Source organism: Olea europaea, chromosome 10 (genome assembly GCF_002742605.1).
Source record: "Olea europaea var. sylvestris chromosome 10, O_europaea_v1, whole genome shotgun sequence".
In the NCBI taxonomy this organism is placed as follows: Eukaryota; Viridiplantae; Streptophyta; class Magnoliopsida; order Lamiales; family Oleaceae; genus Olea; species Olea europaea.
Genome location: NC_036246.1, coordinates 11,690,669 through 11,713,185, shown reverse-complemented (window position 1 = coordinate 11,713,185; position 22,517 = coordinate 11,690,669). Strand labels below are relative to the sequence as shown.

At 33.4% G+C, this 22,517-nt stretch overlaps 2 protein-coding genes across 2 annotated transcripts; one reads left to right on the top strand and one right to left on the bottom strand.

Moving 5' to 3' along the window:
- Window positions 1-1,847: 1,847 nt before the first annotated feature.
- Window positions 1,848-4,695, top strand: LOC111400288 (probable L-type lectin-domain containing receptor kinase S.5). The gene is made up of 2 exons (XM_023027704.1): window positions 1,848-2,440; window positions 3,565-4,695. Exons 1-2 carry the CDS (start codon window positions 2,159-2,161, stop codon window positions 4,405-4,407), a joined length of 1,125 nt encoding a protein of 374 aa, XP_022883472.1. The 5' UTR covers window positions 1,848-2,158; the 3' UTR covers window positions 4,408-4,695.
- Window positions 4,696-12,466: 7,771 nt separating this feature from the next.
- LOC111401228 (2-oxoglutarate-dependent dioxygenase DAO-like) lies at window positions 12,467-16,071 on the bottom strand. The gene is made up of 3 exons (XM_023028872.1): window positions 15,610-16,071; window positions 13,822-14,137; window positions 12,467-12,917 (listed from the first exon to the last, which is right to left on the bottom strand). The coding sequence occupies exons 1-3, from the start codon at window positions 15,954-15,956 to the stop codon at window positions 12,669-12,671; spliced, it is 912 nt and encodes a 303-aa protein (XP_022884640.1). The 5' UTR covers window positions 15,957-16,071; the 3' UTR covers window positions 12,467-12,668.
- Window positions 16,072-22,517: the final 6,446 nt, after the last annotated feature.

Sequence of the window (22,517 nt, the reverse complement as noted above, 5' to 3'; positions counted from 1 at the left end):
GGGCGGGGTCGAGCTTTTTTTTTTTTTGACGAGCCGAGCTCGTAGGGTAACGAGCCTAACCGACTCGGCTCGGTCCATTAACATCGCTATTTGAGCCTAAGTCCTTTTGTGATGAAACCGTCAGTTGGTTAAAATTCCGAGTTAAATGATCATTTAAAATATGATTGTTGATAATATGAATTTCTCTCTCCAGAATTTGTGACCTTCAAATTGAGATTACTTACTAAGACCTTGTTTGTTTTTCATTATTTATTCATTAAAATAAAAAATATGATCGTTATTCATCACATCAAGCCACTATATTTGACTTTTTATTTCTTGTGTGGAGTCTGTAACGACTATATTTTTTATTCTTATTCTTACATTAATGTGTACCAAACGGGGTCTAAACATATATTCCTTGATAATATAATTTTAAAAAAAAATTATATATCATTAACACCTGATTTTTGAATATAATTTTTAATGATCTGATAAATGATAATTAAATCTTAAAATCATGATACTGCTTAATTTTCTAATATTGAAAAAAGTAGTATAGTGAAAGAAAATGGCCCACCGAATTTGATAAAGATCTAGTGTTGTTATTTTCTTTATAAAAAATTAAAAAATAGCAAAAATTGAATAGACTAATAAAAAATGAATTCATGTAAATAGAATCGAAAGACTTTATTTTTGTTGACTTATTCATGCTAAGCATCTTGTCACCAAAATGAGAATATTATCTTAACCTAAAATAAAACATGGTATGGAAACTTTTTATTGATTATTCGTTCGATTCCTAATGTAAGACTCAAGCTTTTGACTACATATGCCGCACGTGCAGGGACGTATAAAGGGGGTAGCACAGCCAACTCCAACCCCCAGCTCATTTAACATTTTAGTGATTTTTATTTTTATTTATTATTATTATTATTTTTTTTTGTGTAAAACAAAATGTTTTTGGCTAACTTTTTTTTAGTCCGACTTGCAGCCTGATCTTGAATCTGTCCATGTGTATGTGGATTTCATCGACACGAGCACCATCCATGGACAGAACAAATATCTGCATTTTCTAAATCATAATATAATTCCAAATTATGTACCAAACTCTTCATTATATTAAGATGCATTTATGTACTTTGTCATACTCAAAATATATAAATATAAAGTAACATGATTTAACGGGTCAAATTGATGAATACAAAATAATTTACTAACAAATTTAACAAAAGCTTTAATGCATTTAAGTACTAAGTAATTTTTGTATTTCATTTTTATTGGATAATTTAAATATTAAAACATATAAAACCATTAAAGAACAAATAAATTAAAACAAGTATGAAGACAAAATTCGTATATGTCACTTTATTAAATTATAATATAATAGTTATCAATAATATGCTGTAAAATTTATGATTTATTCATATATTACAATGTAAACATTTACCATTATATATTAGTATATTACTTAACTTTTTACCAACCAATATCATATAATTTTCTTTGATATTGAATAAATATAGCAATCACTTAATTCTAAAGTTTGGAAAAGGAATAGGGTTTCACGACTTTCTTTTATAAAATATTGACTTCAAAACTCGTCACTAAATTCCATGTTAATTTCGTGGGCTTTGCTAGTGAATTATCGATTGTACTTAATTTGTGACCATGAAAGTAAAATGAAATTTGGCTGCTAAATTCTTCGAGATTTCTTAGACGTAGAATTTGAATGAGTTTTTGGCGTTGTCACAAATGACTACTTTATTAGATATAATAAAATCACTTGAAGTTGTAATTTCTTTAGAATAATTTGACATATAAGTGAATTTTTATAAGTTAGAAGTGCAAAAGAAAAGGGGGAAATGGAAAACAAAAGTCGTCCTTGATTGGTGGAGTTAGCAAGCCTCAGGTTCCCATCGTAGAGAGGCAAGTTAAGCAATGCTGTACCAGAATGGTAAAAACCTGTTCAAATTTCAAACCCCATTCTTGATTTCTCCATCACAATGTGCGTCCATTCAATAATATTTTATTCAACCAATAATATAAAAAGAAAAGTCATTTGCTTCAATGATTTGTATACTGATTTCCTTTATTATTCTTAGTCATCGTCCATCTTCAATCAAGTTAGTAGTTTCAGAGCCCCATAAACCTCCGACCCATCTTTCAAATACATGAAATGGGAAAACTAAAAGCAAAATTCAGCGCCACCGTGTTTGTTTTTTGCTGTTTTTTGGCCATTGTTTCAACTAAGAAACTTGATACTTTCAGTCGACAATTTGGGTCTTTCGATCAAACACAGCATGATATTTTTGTGATTGAAAAGCCTGCTACTATCAACAACGGTGCCCTTCAGGTGACTCCAGATTCGGCTTCGGCCGATTTCAATATGTATAACAATTCAGGCAGAATCCTCTACAAACAGCCCTTTAAGCTCTGGGATGGTGATAATGCATCATCATAAAAATCCACCTTATCACAACACAGCCCCTCCCACCAACTCAATCACGTGGACTGCCTGGCATGCCAAGGTCCCTTAGGGAGACCAAGTCACTTTTGGACGACCTTTTAGGTGGTGGTAGACTTCTTATCAGCAGCCCATCATGGTGGTTGCTGTGGCTTAGCTAATGGAAACTTCCTGTTTCCGACTTTCATTTCCTCCTTACATTTCAAATTGCAAAGGGTCAACAAAAATATTGTTCATGAAAGTGCCCGGTTGGAGATATTTGGATAGTTAAATTAACATCTGGCTATTGAAAATGAGTTCAAATTTTGTTTTCATGTTCAAAAGTATTTCTACTAGGCCCAGTTTGGGGAAACTGGCACTCCTGACTTCAAGCTCTTAACTTCCTTGCTGAGCCATTTTTTGTGCTTAAATATCTACGTCAAAAGAGATTTATATGGCTTTCCTAGATATGGATTTGACACAATTGTTTTGACTTGCTGATTTTATTAGTAATGTTACCAAAAATTTGTAACTGCGAGTTATTGAACTTGACGACTGAGGATGAGCACGAACAGAATCTTCAAGACCTGAAAAAACAAAGGCATCGGGGTGTGTCCTCGAGGCTAAGAACTGAAAATAATGTAAAGTGTACATAAATAATGAATAAAGGATCAGTAATTTTAAAGACAGACAGTGCAAGATTGGGTTACTTGGTAACTTGGATGCCTTACATGTTTAAAAGTCATACAGGACTTGAGTTTTGTTATAGTTGGGCGTCATAAGTTGGTTGGAGTTGTAGATCGCTGTAGTCACATAGGATTAGGTCTATGGTAGTAGAGTCTTCATAGGTCAGTGACTCCTGGAGTAAAAAGGAGAAAGGGATAGGCGAGGTATGGAGCTCATCTACGGCAGCATGAGTGACTGGATCCCAAGCATGACCCGAGGTAAGTAATCCCAAGGAAAGGTCTTCAATACAGACACCTCGAGAATTACAGGACGTCGGGATTGGGTTAGGTGCTTATCAGGGTTAACAAAAAATTGACACATCAATTATGATATAATCTCCCGTCCAGAATGATAAATGACTACTATTCTATTTAATTTTTAGCTTTAAGAAAATGAATGGAAGACCTGAATGACTGATTTTTATTTCTGCAACAGGTTGGTGCCACAAGAATGGGAAGCTTCTACTGGTGTATGATTACATGCCCAATGGAAGCCTGGACAAACACCTGTTTTCCGAGCCGAACATAGAGCCACTTGGATGGAGTCTTCGATATAAAATAGTTTCTGGGGTAGCCTCAGCCTTGCACTATCTCCATAACGAGTACGAGCAGAGGGTAGTACATCGGGATCTTAAGGCTAGCAACATCATGCTCGACTCCAACTTTAATTCCCGTCTAGGAGACTTTGGCCTCGCACGGGCTCTTGACAATGGGAAGACCTCATATGCCGAGGCTGAGGGAGTGCTAGGCACAATGGGATACATTGCACCCGAGTGTTTCCACACTGGGAAAGCCACACAACAGTCTGATGTCTTTGCATTTGGGGCGGTCTTGTTGGAACTGGTGTGTGGTATACGTCCCGGAACCAAGATTGCTGGCTTCCAACTCTTGGTTGATTGGGTTTGGTTCTTGCATCGTGATAGGCGCTTACTCAAAGCTGTAGATCCGAGATTGGGTGACGAATTTGTTGCAGAAGAAGCCGAGAGGCTTCTGCTGTTGGGGTTGGCATGTTCACATCCTACTGCTAGTGAAAGGCCTAAAACACAGGCTATACTTCACATAATCTTGGGAACAGTGCCAGTGCCAAATGTTCCACCGTTCAAGCCTCCTTTTGTGTGGCCAGCTGTTGAATCCACAGATATAGATTCGAGTTCAGTGAATACGACATCAATGACAACTTCACATTTCGGCTCAGGTTGGAGTCCACAGGATCTGAGCATGGAGAACTATACTGGATACACAGACTCCTTGGTGTAGTTTCTTTTAGAAACAAAAAGAATCTGTTACCACTGTGCATACTGTCCCATTTTGTAGAGACATTTGTTTGATATCATGTTCTTTGGAGTCTGTTGTCATCTTTTTTACTTTGATTTGTTCGTTAAGAGAACAAATGGAAGGAGAAATAGTCCGTGTACATTGATATTGGTGGTGTAATACAAAGTTGACTTGAAAGACGAATAGTCACTGGACATTTCATAGGATGTTACTTGTATTTATTGTAATTGAATGTTATACCTGCAATGTACGTACATGGTTGACATGTCATATTTTGTGCCATTTGCAAAGTTAAACAAAGATGGATATGCTTAATAAAGAAAGAAAGTGAGATTTCGAAGAATTTTTAAATATACAAAACCATTGATATTCGATCAACAAAGAAACTAGGAGTAAAAATACATAAATATATCAACCATAAATGCTTAATGTTTTGCTCCAAAAGTTGTGTCATCCTGTTTTAGCTGTTGAATTTGTTCAATAACAAAATGAAATATCATACTTCCTGTGTACTAATAGGAATGTAGCCATTAACATCCTCGTCCCTTCCCTGCATATTGCACAATTCTTCACTTTGCAGAACCTTCTATTTTCCCACACCTTGCACTTATTTTGACTTCTTTACTTAACTATTTATGGTTTACTGAGTAAATATCTACGAAATTAGGTGTAAATACGATAATTATAGGTAAATCCTTGATATGAGTGCACTTGGATGCAATCAGCATGAAATAGGCGTTTTTGGCGCATAATTGGAATTGATTAGGAGCGATTGATGATCAGTTGAATTGCAATTGATTAATTGAAAAATTTAATGGAACAATCAGATGTGATTCACAAGTTTCGACAGCTAAACCCAATTTTTGGAAAGTTTGGGGATTAAAGTGCAAACTCTTGGAACTTACGTCGGATTGACTACAGATGATTGATGAATGATAAGGACTAAATTACTATGATTTAAATATGAAGAACTAAATGTGCAGAGAAAAAATCACTCAAGCTGGACGAAAGATAAAATTTTTTGGGACCAAAATAATCTGCCTAAAACCAAAAGGGGTGTGATTGCACCAACTTAATTTACAGAAGCAGTACTTAATTTTGTACTGCAGTGCGATTGCACAGTTGAATTTTCTGCAGAAAAATAGTTTCATTTTCTTGAACAACCACGTCTTGGAAATCAATTGAGGCACGGATTTTTACATAACTGTTATCCTATAAATTAATAAATATGTTCTTTCATCTACAAACAAGGATAGGAAGCTAGGAGGCTCCATATATTCCATCCATCCCAAATAGAGAAAGAGCCATTGAGAGACAAAATCCCATTATTCTTTTTTGGAAAGTTTTGAAGAAACTTTTGTTGCAAGACCCTATTCCTACATATTTCTTACATCAATTGCTTAGATTTGAAGAAGTGGAAGAAGACTGAAGAAGAGAATCAAGAAACATTGAAGGAATTCAAAATAAAGACCATTTTCCATATTTCTTTCAAAACTTCAATTTTTGGGGTGATGTTATATCATTTAATATTGTGTTCTTGTAATACTATGATTCTAGGCTAGTCGTAGCTGACGTTAGGATAACGTTGAACCTTACTTTATGAAAGTTTGATATTAATTCTATATTTTAACACTGGACAATAGTTTGATGTTAAATGCTTGTTATGATCTGTATGCTTTTCATTAATTAGTTACTAATTGAATTGATGTGTGGCTTATCGTTGTTCTATATAGCCACATTCTTTGACACAAAGAATGACACAATGAGGTGGAAATTGTTTAAAAAAAAGAAAAAGAAAAAAAAAGAGAGAAATGAAAGGAAATGGCGCAAGAGACCAATTTGTTTGAAATTTGAATTTTTTAAAACCTTTGCTTCGACCCGGCCCAGTTTTTAAATCTGTTTCTTTGTTAAAACCCATCAGCCCATTTCATATGCATTTTCACTTCGAATTAAAACCTGCTTCTAGGTCTTTGGCGCAAGAACTCTTCGTCCTCATTTTGGCTCGATCTTCAGACCTCAGCCGACTGCAATGGTGCGATCTTGTTACCAGATCCAACTGCATCTCTTCTCTCTTGTACATGACGCATGAGAAATACCTATTTTGGCTGGAAGAGAAACCCAACTACAGTGGCTGGTAGAGAAACCCATTTCGTTGTTCTTCAAGAATCTTAATCAATAGGTATTTGATTAATATTTCATGGTAATAAGATGCTTATAGGCTGATTGCGCGATTTTGTAAATAGCTTATAGACCGTGACCCATATTTGGGGTTGCGGATTGGTCTGCTTCTTAGTTCCCTTCGTGAACATCAGTTTATTATGCATATTTTGTAAATCCAAATTTCTAACATGTTGATTGCGTCGTCTGCATGTGCTAAATTGAATGAAGAAGGCTGGCATTGGGAAAGACTCCAGAACTAGACGAACCTAACATTTTTTGGCCGAGAGATGACCGAAAAAGGTATTGGTTTCCTTCTTTACCGTTTGGAATTAGGGGATTTGTTATGTGATTTTCTCTCTTTACAGTTTGTTGACTTGGTTACTGATAGAAGGTCTTACATTGTGATATGAGTAGGTAGACTGCACAATCATTAAATTAGATAGCCAGTGAATTTCCATAGAAATTGATCAAATGATTATTTGCATTGTAGTCCACCGTGATCTAAGTAGTTTCTATTTGAATTATAGTTACATAAATTATTTGACATGTTAATTAATTTGTTTGATGAAGGGAAAGAAATTTCGGAATATGTGGATGAAATTATATCGGTGGAGTCCGATAATGAGGATGTTGTGGATATTATGAACATAGCGGGTGATGATATGTTAGTTGGAGATGGTGTGATTGTGCCCGAGCCGGGTATGAAATTTAAGGATGAAAATGAAATTTTCCGATTTGTACAAAAGATATGCATACGAAATTGGTTTCCCGGTTAGGAAACGAAATTCGGTAAAGGATGATGATAGAGTTTTGAGAAATGTTATATTTGTTTGTAGCTGTAAAAGGAAAAGGATAAAAAAATACAAGCAGTTGTTTGAAATCGCAAGCAACATGTAGAGTGGATGTAAAGCCATGATCTGCGCATCCAAAGATGTTTGTGGAATATGGAAGATTAACAAGCTACATCTAGACTACAATCATAAGACAAGCCCTTCGAAGTCTAGGCTACATCGATGCAACCGAGAGTTGAGTGCACATATTAAACGAAGACTCGAAGTGAATGACATGGCAGGAATTCCATTACACAAGAGCTTCAACTCTATAGTTGTTGAAGCAGGTGGGTATGAGAATTTGAGTTGCATCGAGAAGGATTGTCGTAACTATATTGAAAAAGTTAGGCATTTAAGACTTGGACAAGGGGACGCATCAGCACTACAATCATACTTCTCTAAAATGCAGGCACGTTAATTACTACGCCAGGGCAATTGAAGTACGACAAAATGTGTCAACGCTTTGCTACTATGGCCAATCTGACAGTAGAAGATGAAGCAAAATCTGATGCAATAATTGATTGGATTGACGGTCAATGTCAAGAGATGATGGAAACAAATCTTGGTAATAGTAATGTCCTCTCCCCTATGCGACTCGGACATCATTCCAATGTGGAGCACCACAGGATACTGGAAGTGGTAACATAAGGGATCCAGAATGTGTGAAAAGAAAAGGTGCCCCAAAAAAACTTCGGAAAAAGAGCCTATTGGAAACCATTTGGAGCAAAGTTAAGGTAATACTCAAATGTTGCTTATTTCCAATTTTTGCGAACTCACTATAGAGATAATGTCTAACAACATTCCTTGTTTTGCAAGCAAGTACGAGTTTTACCAAAGGGAAGAAAACGAAGGTTCCTAGAAGTAATATGAGAATGGTTACAACGCCCATTCTCCATCGCCTCAACAACTACACATGTCGCTACCGTTCTCCTATACGAACCTCCTTTTGGTTAGCATTTTTTAATCATTTGATTTCAATGATAATGTACTATTTATCGATAATGCTATTTCACGCAGGGTGGGAACCAAAATCTTCAGTTCACACAACACTTGCAATCCACGTGTCTAAACCCTTCATCGGCAACAACTCTTACATTAAATATGCAAGGTGAATAGTTGTTATGTACAACTTAGTGCTTTGCAAACATTGTTCATTATGTATATTTATTAACATCTAGTAAACTATCTTATGTGGATTTGACATTTGTAGGTCTGGGAATGCATTTTGATGGAGGAAACACGAATGCACCTACAGAAGTTGGACCGTCTATCACATTATCAAACCCAAAAGATGCACCTATTGGTTGTCTTGTATAGTATATTGGTTGCATTTCAAAAGTTTGTAGTTTTCTCATCATTGTGTACTTGCATGGGTTTGTATGAATCATGAAGAAATCTAATGTACTAAGATGTTCCTCTTGGATGTTAAACCATTAAGTAGTGTTGTGTATACTGGCAGAAGGATAGCACTGTTCCCCAGTATTGGTTTTTACAAATGTTTATAAACAAGTTCTGGTTGACATCTATATCATGCTTGGGAAATCATTTTGGGTGTTAATTTTGGTCTTTCATTCTTTGTGTATTTTAGTATTGGGTGTTAATTTTGGTCTTTTATTCTTTGTGTATTGTATACATGTGTGAAATATGCTGTGAAGGTTGGGTTTTTATTTTTGTTTAAAATCAAATATATTCATATTTTTCACTTGGTTTGGGGAGTACCTATATTATGGAGACAGACTTGGTGATGTTATAATTTGGTGAGATTACTGAAATTTGCTGTTAATACGAAGACAGACTTGGTGTTGGAACTCATGGTAATACAATTTGGTACAAGTATTTCTTGGTGGAAATAATTGGTTTAAACTTATTTATATTGTTACAAGGGTTTTCATTTTGGTTGATCTGAGGTAAAAAAATTAGTGAGTAAATCAAGTTGTGGAAATGCATTAATTTTACATGGATCTTGTCTTCTTGAAACTATCTCGACAGAGTAATATACATATGTATTGAAATTGCTAAAAATGCATAAAATGCAATTGAACAACAAAATTGCCAAAAAAATGCAATTGAACAACAAAATGCAAAAATAATAATAATAATAATAATAATAATAATAATAATAATAATAATACTCGCAAGCAACGATTTGCACAGCTAAAGAGGAAAATGGGGGGTGTGGGTGTGGTGACTGTGTGGAATCAATTCCAAACTTTTGGCTTCATACTTCCCAATTAAACATGGTTCACACAAGATAATAGATTCAAGCGAACAACATTGGAACACTAGTTATATTACAGCCTAGACAATTTCATTTACATAATTGGAGTTACAATTTCACTCGAAACGAATAAACTTTAGCTCAGGCCGACGACTGTCCATTCTTCTCCCATTTGGTGACGTGCTCTCCTCGTTTGCGTATAGTCATGTTCATAGCAATCTCCATGTCTTGATCACCAATTAACCGGCATCGTGTTTCGAACATGCAAGACAAATCCTGAGTGCTGGTGACTGAACTCGATTCAGCACCAGTTTCCTTCTTTTTCACCCACTCCCAATAACCACATTTCACGCTGCACATTTCGAATGGTTTGCCTTTGTTGTCCGTGTTCTTCTCCACCCTGAAGCACTTCAAAAACGCATGTTTACACCATGGGCAAGGTCATTTATTCGGGCATTCCGTGAAAAAATGTCCCTTCAATCTACAACTATGGCATACTCTATAATTCTTCCCTCTCATTTTAACCTGGGAATCAAACACCAAACAAAATGATAATCGCAGACTCCCTCAGTCAAAACATGAAATGAATTAACAAAAGCAAATAAAGTAATCTCTCTCTGTCTGCAGGAAACATGTGGTTTGGTTTTATATAAAATCAGAGAAATAGATCACTTCTAAACAATTATCAAATCTTAGAGCATAACAAGTAGAACTAAAGAAATATCTTCTCAGCCACAAACTTGAGCTTCCTTTTTACTTATGCAAAGAAGGAAAGTTGTCAAATTCAATTAGCTGTTTTAATAGAATTCGGCAACATATCCCCCACAAATTGATCATTGATTAATACCTCATGTAGGATGGAAGCTAAATAGCACATTACAGGAAGTCTAGTCTTCACTGGATAATAACCGAATGACACAGAAGAAAAGAGCCTTTAACTCCCTCCTTCTCAGCCATAGGGGTCCTCCCGTTCTTATCTAGTGAAGGATACGTTAACAAAGACTAATTTAACTGGTTTATGCTTATCTGTGTAAGAAAAACAATTTCGTCTATGGGGGGACTACTGCAAGTTTCCATCTTTCGTACTCCAAACATAATCTCCATTGTACAAGTAAAAATTGGGAAATCATAAAATCACATATCTGCTGCAGAGAAATTTACATCACTGTAGAGAAATTGGCATTTTAAAACAAACCCTAAATGAAAGAGAGGCAAGATAAAAGGATCTAAAACAAATGCTTTGAAATTTACGGTTATGAATGGACCACTTCTTCATAGTTTCAGAGAAAATTAAACAAAACAGAGCGATCCACAGGATATTTCGACAAATTTATTGAAACATGAACTTGATACTTATATACATGAGATTTCTCTAGATGTGGTCGAAGAAGATTTGTAGTAGCAACTACGAATCAATGAGAAGTGGCTGGCCGTCTCAGAATTGAAACACTGAGTATTTCGACAACATTGAAACCATGGTTTTCGACGGAGTTTCACCTAAGCTCTCTGGTAATCGGTACCAATCGAACAGCCGCTTAGTAACATTTATGGCAAAATGACGAGCGTTGTGAGCTGAAATGGGAGGCCGAAGTGAAAATACGACTGGAATGGGCTTTAAACAGAGAAACGGGTTTAAAAAATGGGCCAGGTCGAAGCAATGGTTTTAAAAATTTCAAATTTCGAACAAATTGGTCTCTTGCGCCATTTCCTTTCATTTCTCTTTTTTTTTTTTTTTTAAAAAAAACCAATTTCCACATCATTGTGTCATTCTTTGTGTCAAAGAATGTGGCTATATAGCATTATTGTAGGAAGATATCATGTAATAATGTTCATTTTAAGATCCATGCTTTGTATGCTCCAAATGATGTTCTTGTGAAATAATATATTTTCGCGTGTTTGCATTTGAAGGAATATTGTCGGCTCACATATGAGATAATCTAATTCTACTCGAAATAATTATAAATTAGGAACATTAATCTTCATATTAAATAATAATTGCCAAATTGTGGAATTGATGGAAGATGAATGAATGTAAGCAGATACAGGGTACTAGTGTTTGTTCAATTAAGTTTCATAATGCTTCCTACCACTTAGTTAAGTTAGGTTGTTAATATAATCACCATATCACCTAATTAATTGTCTGTCTATATTCGATTAGTGCTGGATTAATTTAGAACTATGCTATATACTTATTTTTCATGCTATATACTTATTTTTCGCGGGATAGATATTTGGACTCTAGGTCCACTTTGTTACTTGGTAACAATCCATACACTTGAGGGATAATAAAATTGATAGCAACAAGACAACACGTACATGAACGCTGAGAGACAACCTTGCAAGAATTCTTCAACTCAATAGATTTGACTCACTTTGTCAAGTTAGCCTAACATAATCAACCATGCCGAGTTATTATGGTCTCCAACAAAATTTATTGGACAGCCAACGCTTAGATCTGTGCGTTTTCACCACTTGTGGATGCCTAAAATTTGAAATTCCTGAATTGCATACAATAAATTCATGCATATGTTTGAACATAAATTTATATACATTTAGGAAAGAAAATTTGAACCTTTTGGACTGCTAGTGGTAACTTAAGGTTTGATCTAAACAAAACTTCAGAACCATATTAGTATATTGAGGTTACTTCTTAGTTTTCTTCCTATCCTCAGTTCCAAGCATCCTAATTTTCAGTGTAAACTTGTGACTTTTTCTCCCAAATGTTGGGTCTAAGAATCAAATTCGATTCAATTTGATATAATGAGATTTTTTCGTGTAGAACAAACTCGAAGTGAAATTTAAGAAGAAAATCACCACGTAAACGCCATAAAGCTTAAGATTAAGACAATTCACGCCCTGTTTACATTATTTTTATTATTTAGAGAAAATAAGAGCAATAATTGTCTCAGGAATACCGTAATTAATCTGCATAATGTCAAAAATAACTGCAGCTAGTAGAAGAGCCAAACCACATTCACTCTGATACTTTCTTGTAGAGAAGTACCAGAAACAATGAACGTTGCTTAAATTAATTTTTAGGATTGTACTCGTAAAAGATCAAGAACTTCACCAGTATGTAACTTCTTAGAGACTCGAAGCTTTCTGAATTCTTCGTAAGTAAAAGGAATATAGAGAGGAGGATGTTCAGAATCCACTAGTTCTGCTGGTGTTTCCACCATTCCTTCCTTTGGTCCTAAGAGAAATGAAGCGATTGACAACCTTATTCCTGCTTCCCTGCATAGCACTCGATGCTTCACATTGTAAAATCGTCCATTGCTCCATACCTTTACAGGCAAACATAAAATTAACTATAAGATTTATTGTAGAACACAAAAAGTGGATGTGAGGATATAAAGATAGATAAGTGGTTATACAGTACTGCAGTAAATGACCAGAATGTGAATAAGCACGACTTAGATGGTTGGAATTGTGTACCTAGACCTAAAAAGGCTTTCAATCCAAGTAAAACAGGTTAGAAAAAAGGGGGTTACATGAAATCAATATAGATCATTGTTGTTATTATAAAGATTTAGGATCCTATCTTAAAAGGTCAACTTATAAAGAAGAGTAGCTCGATTCTTTAAAAGCTGGTTATGTTTCTATCTTTATTCCATGTGGGATTTTATCCCTTAACATGTTTAATGGGCTCTGATACCGTATTAAGACTGGGAGTTCCATCTTAAAAAGTCAAACCTTATTAAGAGGAATAACCCCATTCTTTATACGTTGGTCTATATTTTCATCTTTATTAGATATGAGATTTTATCCCAAAATAGTTATATAGCTTGTCACAACTCAACACTCCCTCAATCAGAAACTTTTCCATCCACAATTAAGTAACTCTTACTTATCTCTCTTGATTTCACAAGTGTAGGGGCCTTGGGTTCCATACAAAAAAAATTGGTTTATTTGGCGTAGTAGCACAATCCCCTTATCAACCCAAGACTATCCCTATGTCTAGACGATGTGGAATTTCCATCTACTCATTGCCAACATAAAGGATCTAATTGCTTTATATCTTCTAGTACACAGCAAAGAACAAAATGAATGATGGAAAAATGATGCCTATATCCGTACCTCTTAGTTTTTTGTATAAGATGTTGTTTAATATGATGAAAATCACAACAATGACAGATAGTAAAAGGATGAAAATCACAACAATGACAGATGGTAAAAGGATTTTCTTACTGCTGCAATGTCTCCAAGGTTGACAAGAAGAGTTTCCGGGCAGGGATCAATCGCAAAAAATGTGCCTGATTTTCTCATTACTTCAAGACCACCAATAATTTCATCATCCTGTAGAACAGTAAGAAAGCTGGAGTCTGTGTGTAGTTGTACACCAGAGGAACCTACATTTTCATTGGTAAAGTTGTATTTGTTAATCCTGAACTGGCAAGGCCAACCCTTAAACGGAATACCTTTCAGACCAAGCCCTTCTCCGATTTTATGCCCAATATCCATCATAAGTTCATTCACTGCCCTAGCATATCTTAAAACTGTCTGCCTGAAAATGATAGCATTTCAACGCGAGCAGTAAGTAATCTTCAAATATACCTTTGACAATAACAATAAACTAAGCCTATTTCATAATAAACTTGGGGTCGGTTTATTTGCCACTCGGTTCAGATCATTGCTGGATGTACAGTAAGATCTGAAGCAACAGTTCAAATACCTTAATGCTAAAAAAACCTCTGAAAAGGTATGCTGCAGAAAATTGTACCTAATGCTTCCTACCTGATGAAGCTTAGCACTAAAAAGCCGCACATATTGTTCATCCTGCATTTACATCTATCCTTGTAACCTGAATTCAAAATGGCTACAAGCAGGCTTTTTAATCGATATATGATAATTCTTCTTCATTTTCACTACATTATTAACCAGTTGGTATAAGAAAACTATTCACACAACCTGGGGAGAATGCAAAGTTCTGAAAGAGGGAGGAATGTACAAATAGGTATAACAGAAGAAAATAAAAGTACAAATTTGAGAATAGTGGCGATTATATTTCAGACAGATATCATGGACTAAGCATAAAAATTCTCACAGCAATAGAAATATATGATCAAAAGTTAATAGTTTACAAGGATTTTTTCCATCTGTTCATTGGAAGGTTCAGAAGTTCTTGTTAAATTTGCATGAGTTCTCACCATAACTTAATATAACTTAGCTTTTTGATGGATGAGATTTTCTGGTCATCTGCTGGTAGAATTCCATCCTTGTTCAAGTGCAAATGAATAGACAACAAACTTCAACGAAAATGTACAAAAGAAAGCCCTTTTTTTTTTGCAATTTACGCACAATCCATACAGTTTCCATTCCTATTCCTATTCATCATTAAAACGGTGACTACCAAATTATTTCTAATTAATCTTAATGTCATCGAAACTGCAACAATTACACGGCAAAGTTTACCTACAAATCAACTCCACAGTAGACCAAGATGGAAGAGTTGCATTTTTTTCAACAACTCGCTCCTATACACTGAGATCGGTCTTATCCATTTTTAGATGGAGCTTCGATAGTAACTTCAATGAAATCAGAATGTTCCTTATTCTATTACATTAGTATTTCATATTGATTCGGGAACCTTCTTCAAAAAGGTCTAAAGGGTAAGCTACATATCATTATCATATATATATTGATCTGCTTCTCCCGGAACAACAAAAAATGAAAAAGCCCCAAGAACTAATCAATTATAAATGAACCACCTTATCAGAAACGTTAATGAACTTATCTTTTAATTATGTCTTCAATGCATCCCGCATACAGGCGGTACACAATTTTCACAATTGAGTAGCGACAAGACTTTACTCATGACCTCTGCCTATTTCATACCGTGATGAGACGCCTAATTTAAATGCTTACACTGATAGAAAAATGACAAATTTATTTATTTAAATTATGCCTTTAACCTTGAATATGATAAACAAGAAGAAAAAAATTCAATAAATTTAAAAAAAATATATTTTTTCAAACCTTTGGTGAGGGGCTGCATCTAACTGCGTACAGAAGGCATCAACATCTTGAGCAGAGGCCATATCATAGAGTCCCAGAGCCTCATAAAGTGGATTAATTTTGCTGGGTGCCATATACCCACTTCCAGCAATCACATCCACATTTCGCCTTTTTATTTCAATTGGAAGGTCGAGCAATGATCTGATTACACCCTTCATATCCTGCATAAGTGATTGTGGAACAAAATTTTGAAAATTCACAATTCTGAAGCATCCCCATTCTTCACATGCCTCGATCAACTTTGCTAGTTGCCCAGGAAAATCTTGCATATCAATCATAGGAAGCCCCTTACTTTCCGATCCTGCCATTGGCTTGCTGCAGGCTGGGTTTTCGCTGGAAATTTCGACTCTCTTGTATTTCTGGGTTTTGGACTTCCCTTTTTATAGGCAACTTCTTTTGCTTTGCGAGAAACATGTTGGATAAATCCAATTTCATTAATGAAATGCTTTTGGATTCTAGCGCAGACAGGATTCCGCTACGATCTCGCAATGTTTTGTTTTTGTCGGTCTTATTGTAATCAGATTATTGAATTATAATTTTTTAATAATTTTTATTTTTATTTTTTTAAATTTTTTTTCACCATCATTTCATAGTGCAATTCGATCAGCCAAGTCCAATCCCCATAGAATTACTAACGATTATAAGATCATGAAAATTTAAATGAACGAAGAATTTTGGAATGATGGCCATACAGCACATTGGATGCATCTTATTACACTTGATACGGATTAATAATTTTATCTAATCCTCGCTTGATGTTTGGTATGATTAGTACCCGAATTGCCGGATGCTTTATGCTTATCCTCCTTTTAATGCGATATAGTTTGAAGAGAAAATCATAGATCAATTGAAAAAGAGAAGAAGTAAGGAGTATCTCCGAAAACACTCGTAACTTTCAGCCAGATTGTTAGAATTTTATCTAAGTATAATTTGAAAGCGTTTTTGGATTCTGAACATTTTTATCAAAGCAATCAAATTCTATCGTTTAGGGGTCCGTTTTAACATTTTCAGATATTTTAAAGGTATCTTCGTCATTTTTACTATATTTTAATTTTATTCAAATTTATTTTGCAATTTTCTAGTTTATTTGGATTTATCTATGGAATTAAATTTACAATTTGATTAGGATTTGTTTTGAGTTTATAAATAGGTGTTAAGGGTTTGAACACAAAACATTATTTTTTTTTTATAAGATATTTTTATTTTTTTCATTATTGGGTGGATTCTAAATATTTATCACGTCCGTTTAAACGAAATTCGAACAAACATCTAATGGCGAGTTATGAACAAGAGCCTTATATTATTCTTCACATTTCCATCCTGCGTCAGGTGGCATCAAAGTGATGGCATACAATCAAAGTAAGGCCTTAGAGGTAAGAATTGAGAAGATTGAGACTAGGTAAGAATTGAGACGATTGAGACTAACTTACAAGAAATACGCAATCAACCAAAGGACATATTGGTTATCTTGTATCTTGGAGGAAGTAGTCCTAGGCAACAACCACTTGTTGAACATGTTCAAGTTGTTGTTCATGTAGATAAAACACCAGTTTCGGTTCCAGTTCATTATCATGGTCGTCATGATGACTATGATGGTTGCAAAGTCAAAGCAGAGGTTCCTTGTTTCTATGTGAGTTTAGATGATGAAGATCAAGAATATGTTGGAGATGAAGAAAATGAGGAAGCCGAAAATGAAGAATACACTGATGAACTTTGTAAAGAAGAACAAGGAAATTTTGTGTGTATTGTACATAAAATCTTTTGTTTATCCAAGCATGAAGAATTGACTTAGCTTAGGAAGATCTTTCAAGCTAAGTGCCAAGTCAGTGGTATTGTTTGTAGTTTGATCATAGATAGCGAAACTTGTTGTGGAAATTTGATCGCTAAGAACCTGGTGGATCATCTGAAATTGCCAATAGAACGACATCCAACTTCTTATTAGATTGGTTGGATTAAGAAGCATCCGTCTATTTAGGTGACTTGAATTTGCAAGATACCTTTGTCAATGGCGATTTATTTACAAATTAGAAATTATTTGTGATATTATTGAGATGGATGGATGTCATATACTATTGAGTAGATTGTGGCAGATTGACATGGATGCTGTGAATGAGGATAAAGAGAATACCTACAAGTATAAATAGAAGGATAAAAAGATTATAATTGCACCAACATAGAGGGCACAAAAAGCTTCTAAAGTAGAAAGGAAAGCTTTCCTAGCTATTACAAATTCAGTTAGTGAGTTTTTCTCCAATGAGCTTTTATATGCTGATGACAACTCAGGTTCAAGTTGTTTTGATGTGAGAAGGAACAATGCGGAATAGTTCAAAAAGAAAATCAAAAATTAATTGGAAAAGAATAGAAATAAGGAAGACCTACGAAAATGTTCATAACTTTCAACTCGATTGTTGGATTTTTGTGTGAATACAATTCGAAAGCATTTCTCGATTCTGCACATTTTTGTTAGATCATGCTGTCTAACTTTTGGGGGTCAAATTATTTCATTCAAGAGTCCTTTTTAACTTTTTAGGTTTTCAGTTAGTTTAATGATATTTTCGTCATTTTTGCAATATTTTAGTTTAATTTGGATTTGTTTTGCAATTTCCTTATTCATTTGGTTTTATCTATAATATTAGATTTTCAATTTGATTTGATTATTTTAGTCTTTAAATAGGTGTTAAAACAAAATATTTATTTTTATGATTAATTAGATTTTTTAATTTTTCCTATTATTTGGTGGATTCTAAATTTTGGTACGTCCGTTCGATCGAAATTCTAACAAGCACTCGTTCGTGTGTTACGAACCTTTTATCACATTTAATCAATTCACTTATAAGTAAAAACTTACATATAGGTTAACAAAATTAACTTTTAGTAAAATACTGTTTATAAATAAAAAAGAATATTTATGAGTAAATAATTAGCATATAAGTAAAAAATTACTTAATAAAAAAGTTCACTTATAATTCTGACAAGTTGAAAGGTTAATTTTAAGAAAAATCTAAAGTAACTTGTAACCAAAAAATCACTTCTAAGGGAAAAATACAATGGAAAATAAAAAATTACTTATAATTAAAAAGCCCACAATAAGTCATGAAAATCACTTAATAGTAACTTTCATACGAAGTAAGAAAAAATGTTATAAATAAAAGATATTGTAATGAAATTCTCATTTTTCAATATTTATACATTTTTCTAATATAGTTTAACACCAAATACTATATTTTTAACATTCCCATCAAATTTAAATGGAGCATAGTGAGCTTGCTTTCCAAGGTGAGCAACCTTTGTGTTGGAAGAGCCTTTGTTATTGCATCAGCTACCTGGTCTTCAGATGGTGTATGGCAGACTAGAAAGGATCGAATAAGACTCCATCTCTCAGAAAATTGCAGTCTATTTTTCAGTGTTTTAAAAAGTTTAAAGCTTGGTTAAGCGTAGAAATCAAGTTTCAAACTTTACGATCTTAGGCGAAAGCTTGGTCTAAAAAAGTTACTTATTATTGTTATTATTTTAAGTATTTAATCATTTAAAAAATTATTTTACCACTGTTTGATAAACATACTTTTCAGGAAAAGAATTTTAAATAGTGATTTTTAGGAGAATACTTGGTTATAGAAATTTTTTTGGTTTAAGTGTAGAATAATTTATAATATGAATGCGTGCTTGAAATTAAATATGTAGGAAAAAGAGTTTGGAAAGTATTGTTAAACAAGGGCCTAATAATTTAAATAATACATATCAAACATAAAATTATAAAATATTATGTTTACTTAATAATTCCTACAATTAGTCAATTATACAAATTCAAAGTTTATGAAAAGCAAAAACTATATTAATTTTGTATAGTTTCAATTTTCAAATAGACAAGTTATACATCATAGATTTATAGGAATTCATACATACTTTTGAAGTTGTCAACAAAATGATGAGTTTCAAAATCATAATTATATAATATAAATAGCATCGTAGCTTAAATCTCATCTATATCTTTCTCAGATAAAACCATTTTAAAGTCAGTTAAAATTTTGAAACTAAAGTTTTTTAAAAAGGAAATAAATAAATAACAGAGCGTGCCTAAGCCTGTGCACATTATGCGGTCAACTTAATAGTTGTTTGCCTTAGTGTCAAGGCAAAGCATTTTACGTCTAAACGTGCTTTTTAGAACATTGCTATTTTTATATATTAGGTACTGATATGAACGATTGATAAGTGTATTTTGTACACTTATCTGAGCTACTAAACCAAGGTATTTGTTATTGATTTTGATGAATTATAAGTTAATTATGTGTTAATTTTATTTGATGGGTAAATTGGACAAAATGAGCGAAAATGGAGGAAATCCAAAGTTAGGAGACCAAATTGCAAGTAACCAAAAGTTACATGGCATAGGACAAAAGTCGAAGCACTCGCATTGGTTCACTTTGTTATTTACCGAAATCAAAGAGATGCCAGCCGCTCGGTATAATTCCAGGGACGTGGATTTAATTGAAATTCTTCTTTAATTGAGATTTGGATGCGATTTTGACCTGATTTTGGCATCTATAAATACTAAATTTGGGCAAATCTTTAGGAATCTCACTTTAGCCTCTCAATACACATCTATATCATAAAATTCATTAAGGACAAGATGTGAATTTACATATTTTGGAAGAGAGTATCAAAACCTAGCAAGGATCGAATGCTAATTACATTAAGAAATTTAAGATTTCAACATTGGAATTGAAGATCAATATCTTTTGCACTCTTTCATGATCTGGATGATTATTTATTATTATTATTCTTGTAATTTACATAAAATCATGTTAGCCAAGATCCCTTTTTGTATTTGATGAGATGAACCATTTTGTTTATTTATTTTAATTTAATACTAGTAGTTTAGTTAATTCTTGCGCTTCTTTATTAATTTTTATTCTCATTACATTATTTAATTGCGTAGTTAAAAATTAGACAATAGTTGCTTGTTATAGTCCTGAAAAATTTATAATAAGTTTAGAACACAACAAGATTAACATACATGCAATAAATGTTACGAAGAACAAGATTGCGGGTTATTGACACACAACTGCCAGGATGTCTAAGAGTAAGGTACACCATAACGAAGCTTCAATTGACGTTCACAAAGGATGGACTCAAGCCAAGTAATTCTTGCAGCTGTATTGGCTAGTTTGCTAAATTCTAGTTCAATACTGCAGTGGAATACAACTCTTTGCTTAGTAGAAGACCAAATATTAAGACTTGAGAAGGGGCAAACCACATGCTCTTATGATAATCAAGCTAGCTAGCTCGATCTGTAATAGTTTAAACTAGACGATTGAAATCAGCAACATGATGCCTAGACAAACCAGAAGAGATTGTAGGTTTTTAAGCATCCAAGAATTCTTTCAATAGCTCTGCAATGTGTAATGCTTGGCGACTGCATGATTGGAAAAATCGGTTAACTACAAAGCTGATGTCTGGTCTAGTAAAATTATTGAAGAACTCCAAAAAGGGTCTTATAAAGAGTAAGTTGAGGCAGGAATTCTACATCATATAAGGATAATGAAAGTACTCTAACACAATTCTTCAACTTCCGTAAGAGGAATAAGATTTTGCTCTCCACTTCTGCAGTCTGGTTACTCATAAAAAGATTTTAGGGCTATTTATCCATTTGGACCCATGATCTTTAAAGAAAATCCAACCAAACACAACTCTAGAATCCAACGCTAGATAAAATTCAACATTTAAATGTATTAATTGAATAATACTTCAAACCACAAGATCAGTTCATAAAAGGGATAATTAGCACAAAACGTTCTTAGTTTTCAATGTTATTGTGCAAAATGTCCTTACCTTTCATTTTTTGACATTTTCATCCCTATTTTCACATTTCATTATGGAAAATGTCATTTTCATCCAATTTCTCAATTTAAAAAAATGTAAAATGACAAATATATCCTCCTATTTAAATAAAACTAAAAAAGAAAAGAAAAATTAGAGAATAAATTGTAATTATACTGACAAACTTTTAAAAACATTGGAAATGAGTCTAAATAAATTATTAAAATAATAGTTGCAATTTGTTCTTTATTTTTTTTCTCTATTTTTGTTTTATTTAAGTAGAAGGGTATATTCGTCATTTTACAACTTTTAGTTGGGAAAATAGATGAAAATGATGGTTTAGCAATGTAATGTAAAAATAAGGGTGAAAATATCATAAAACGAAAGGTAAGCACATTTTGTACAATAATATTGAAAGACAATGACGTTTTGTATTAATTATCATTTTAATAATTTATTTGGACTTATTTTTAGTTTTTTAAAAAGTTTGGCAGTATAATTGTAATTTGTTCTTTAATTATTCTTTTCTTTTCTTTTTCTTTTTAATTTAGATAGGATAATATATTTGTCATTTTACATTTTTTTTATTGAGAAATTGAACGAAAATGACATTTTTTCGCAATGAAATGTGAAAATATGATTGAAAATGATAAAAAATGAAATATAAGTACGTTTTGTACAATAACATTGAAAGTTAAAAATATTTTGTGCTAATTATCCATCCATAAAGTGATATAGTGGATAGAGAGGAACCAAAAAAATATGTAAAACTTCTGTCACAACCAACATGTAATTTGCACGTGATTTAGCAATAATTTTATGAATATTTTTTATGACCTATGGAACTAACACTATTAATGGCGAATTAAAATGGCCTTCTGAATTCGTATAATATTGTTGGGACAAATAAATTATCGTAAAGCAGCACGCTATGTTTACACTTCGAATGAAAAAAATAATTAGTGAGGTTTGGAGAGAAAATTTAAATTTTGATTATCCTCACTGGCATTTAGTCTCCAGAGGGTACACAGACACATATATATAAAGAAAAA